Raw genomic sequence first — 4628 nt, 5'->3', positions numbered from 1 at the left:
TCAGATCTCATAAAAATTAATAATCATCATTTCTATGATGATTATTCTTTGCATTAATTTATATTTCGTGATTATTTATTGTTGTAATTTTTGCATTATAAAATGCTAATCATTTATCAAGCATGTACAAAGAAATTGGCAATAGAATTAGAATTAGAATATAATTCTGCTCTCTTCATGAAATTAATATTAATTAATAATTAATTATGTTGCAAATATTTATAACATGCAGTTAATGCAGTTAATGTTGATCATATCATAGATTCAACTATAAGATATTCCAAAAAAATATATTTCTGCGATGTACATTAGACGAAATCAAAGTTATCTTTTAGCTTTCATAATCTTGTCAAATACTATATAAATATCTCTTCAATTTAATTTTGTTTCCTTTTACTTCTTTACCGTCTTGAATAAGATATAAATTGTCAGACAACATATATTTTCCATTATTCAAAATAAACATATCATTAATTTTAGATGTTACTAGTTTCAGACGATACGCCGATACGACATACAGAGCAAGATATTAATTACGACTTCCAAAATTACTTAAATAAAGAAAAATAATCCTATTTAAGTAAAAGAAATAATATTTCACATTATGACACTGTCATCATCATTATGGACCACCGTCTACACTACTTTAATTTTTGGTAAAGAAATTTATATTAAGAAAATAATGTTTTTTTTATCTGTTTATTTTTATTATTCTCTTAATTATGTAAACTTTAAACATAGTAAATAGTACCGAGACACTACCTTGTCTTCAAGTCTATAAGTATATCTTTGAATAATGAAATTGTAAGGAATATATGCACATAAAGAAATAGCTAATTGATATATTATATAATTATTACATAGCATATTGATTGTATAATATATTAAAACGTAATACAGCTGATTTAAAAGATATTGAAATATCTTTTAAAAAGAGTAGAATACACAAGATTTGTAAGATTTTATATTATATATAAAGTCGAATGGTATAAAATGAAAATGTATAGATAGAATTAAATTCTTCTTTTCGTTTTATTTGTTAATTCAAGAATTAATTGTAATTTACTTATAGCAAGTTAAAATAGTTCAATGTATTAAACTATCTTTTCTATTTCACTTTTATTAAATAATTAACAAAAATATAATAATCTTATGGAAAATTTTATTATAAAAAAGACTAATGTAATTTTATTTGCAATCAACAGATTTTTTTCAAAACAAAAATTTTTATATTTAACAAAATTAATTCTTTAATTATGTAATGAATAGTTATTACAAAATCTATAATACTAACAATGAACATAATTATTTATTAATTGCCATTACTTTTCTAGATTCTGTAACAGAAAACGTGACATCACTATTAACAAATACTATAACAGAAAATGTAGCACCACTATTAAGGAACACTACATATAGAGAAAATAAAACAGAAGAATACCAAGTTTCGAATATTGAATTTGTAAATTATTCGATATTGCACTGGCCTAATTATTTATGGTTTGCTGCTGGTTTAGGAACTGGAATATTCATAATGTTAATTATAAATTCCAATTTATATTGCAAAGTCTGGTAAATACAATTTTTTTACTATAAATGCTTATAATTTTTATAACTGATTAATAAAATATAATTACTTAATAATAATGTAAAAAGTTTATTGAAAAGAAAAGTGAAAATATGAAATAATATTGTACTACTAATAATATTGTACTAATGAAATAATATTGTAATAATAATATTAAATTTTTGCTGGAAAACATCTTAGAAATATATGTATAATACATCCAATTTTTACAATATGTCATGCTTGTATAAACTAATTATACTGAAATATCTTAAATATTTTTTTTACAATTTCTTTCATTATTCTACTCCTATGAAAGTATTAAGAAAGTTATAAGAAGTAAAAGCTTAAAAGATATTTTATATTTGATTTCATGTTTGATAAAATGTTTCGACATAAAATATACGAAATTTCATGTGAAATATTTTCTATAGCAGTATTTTAAATAATACAAAATAATAAAAATACATCTCTATTAATGTAAATAAAATATATGATTATAGTTAAAAAAGGAATATATAAGTTTTTGAAAATCTTTTCTATTTTATCATTTCTTTTAAATAAACAATACAACTACGAATTGAGATCACATTGATTATATTTTTTCAATTTATTATATGCTACTGCAATGATTTGCTATTTTTAATTATTAGAGTCTTCATACACATAAAATAAAAAATATTTAATTTAATTAGGTGTCCTAATTTTCGTATCTTAAGACGCATTTGGATCTTCTTTAGAATCCTTTGGCACCGTTTTATTGTTTGGTATCGTCACGTTTGTCTTGGTAGAAACGAATATTTTATTTCGACTCCCAAGCAAAATAACAGAGTTATCAAAGAATACAAAATAAACGTGAGTGCAAAACATGTAATGCGTAAAGTATATATATTAATTTAAAAAATTTTGTGTATATATATTTAAAAAATTTTCAATTATATATCATCAGATAGTTTATTACTTTTCTATGTACAATTTTTATATTATATAATCCTCATTATGTTATTGTGAATTTTATTTTAATTTTGCCTTCATATCATAACCACGAAAAAAAGTCCGAGGAAAATCTTTGGTGCCGTACAATATTTTTATATCAATCGTTAAATAATTATAATACATATGACAACATCTATAAGTCTATTAGCCTTATTATTTTTATTTGATATTGTAAACCTGATATTGTATACCTTCCAACTTGCTTCTTTATAATTACTAGTTACTCATATAAATTATTATAATAATCTCTTCGTAGTTCCAATCACTTCCGCGCGTCTCACTATCATCGCGACTCACAAGTCAGCCGCGATCTTTACAACAGTCACAATGGAATACTACGTTACCTACAGTCTCACGGCAATCTCATATCCAACAGCAATTATCATCCAGTTCCGATTCAAATCGATTACTAGGTCAATATCAAGTTTAATTTTTTATATGCACTACTATCAGAGGCACTAATACCTATATACATTATGTTGCTTTTAAATTTAATCTTTTTAATATTATCTTATATTATAGAGTTTCTCTAATTTTTTTTATTTGTATAAATATTGTATAATTATTATATATATAGAGTTATGCAAAAATTGTTAATTAATAATCGATTCTTTGATTTAGTTTCCCCAATTAGAAACAGCCCTGCAACCATCGAAAAGTCCCGAATTACTGCAATAATACATACAACTGCCATAACAACCATGATTGCCACATCAACTACAACGCCTGGACGATTGACTTCTTTTCCTACACAGTAAAAAATTTTGCGTTAAACTTAATACATTTTATCTATCCCAAACGGTCCATCTAAATTTTTGTGTTAATTTAACATAAGATGGATATATAAGAAAGTAACACAAATATTATATAAAAAAATGAATACAAGAAGCGTAATACTTTAATAATATAAAAGCAAATTTTATACTAAATTTATAACAAATTTTATACACATTTATAATGTTAAATGTAACTGAAATTGATGCTATTTTTGCATTTTTAATTTAAACAAGACCTCTGTGACATTTAACATAGATAATACATAGATTTAACAGATATTTACTGTTACAAAGAGAAAAAATATCCTTTTTACATATAAAATATATAACTAGCTGTGCAGAACATATTTCTTCAGTAAAATTAACATTTATAATTAAATTAATACACACATTTTATTCATTTAGAATTTATATTTTAAAATTATATTATTTTTATGTTATTCGTTTACTTATAAACTATTTTAACAGAAATGTTAAATTTTAATTTAACACAAAATATTCAAATAATACAATCACATTATGTTAAATTAACTCAGATATGTTAAAAATTCAATACAAAGTGTTAACAAGAATTCCTTTTAACATAAATACAAAATATTTTTTATCGTGTACATTAGTATAAAGTTCAATTTTTAATTGTGCTATTATTAAAACACATTTACATATTGGTTTTAAAACTGATTCTTTCATTAGCATCATTTCTAACCTTCTTCATTTTTCTTAATTTTTATTAATTACAAAGTTACATACATATATATTAATACTATCAATAATTTTCTTTTTACAGATTTCCTGCAACTCGTACAAATCTACATGACTCCATTTAAATGTTAAATGGTTATATTATTACATGACAAACTGTATAGTCTCATTAATTTTCAAAATTGCTGTGATGATAGATTATGAAATGTTCCAATCTAAAAAATAAGTTTCACCTTACATATAATTTTATTAAAAATATAATATTTCTTATTAAATTAATTGTATAATGTAATAATGGAAGAAATTAGTAATTAAACTAGTAATTAGAGCCTGGATTATACGCCGATTCACACGGATATATTAAATCGAGTCGAATCGAGATTATAGCGCATTCCTCATGACTCCTCACTGCCACTCGTCCGAAGCCGGAATGATGAACGATGAAATCAAGGCGGTAGAAGATGAAATAATGGGGAGAATGTTGACGCGATCTCTTTAATCCGGGCTCTAACTTGTAATGTTATATATCTATTATAAATTTTATATATCTATTATATATATCTATTATATATCTATTAACAATTTAA

General features: G+C 23.0%; 1 protein-coding gene across 1 annotated transcript; it reads left to right on the top strand.

Annotated features, from left to right (window-relative positions):
* The first annotated feature begins 604 nt into the window (after positions 1-604).
* Positions 605-3321, top strand: LOC108693063. Its single transcript, XM_018201733.1, has 5 exons — positions 605-656; positions 1335-1572; positions 2263-2422; positions 2820-2976; positions 3185-3321. Exons 1-5 carry the CDS (start codon positions 605-607, stop codon positions 3319-3321), a joined length of 744 nt encoding a protein of 247 aa, XP_018057222.1.
* Positions 3322-4628: the final 1307 nt, after the last annotated feature.

Source organism: Atta colombica, unplaced genomic scaffold (genome assembly GCF_001594045.1).
Source record: "Atta colombica isolate Treedump-2 unplaced genomic scaffold, Acol1.0 scaffold88, whole genome shotgun sequence".
Lineage (NCBI taxonomy): Eukaryota > Metazoa > Arthropoda > Insecta > Hymenoptera > Formicidae > Atta > Atta colombica.
The sequence above is the reverse complement of the archived record's forward strand: the minus strand, read 5'-3'. Positions and strand labels throughout refer to the sequence as shown.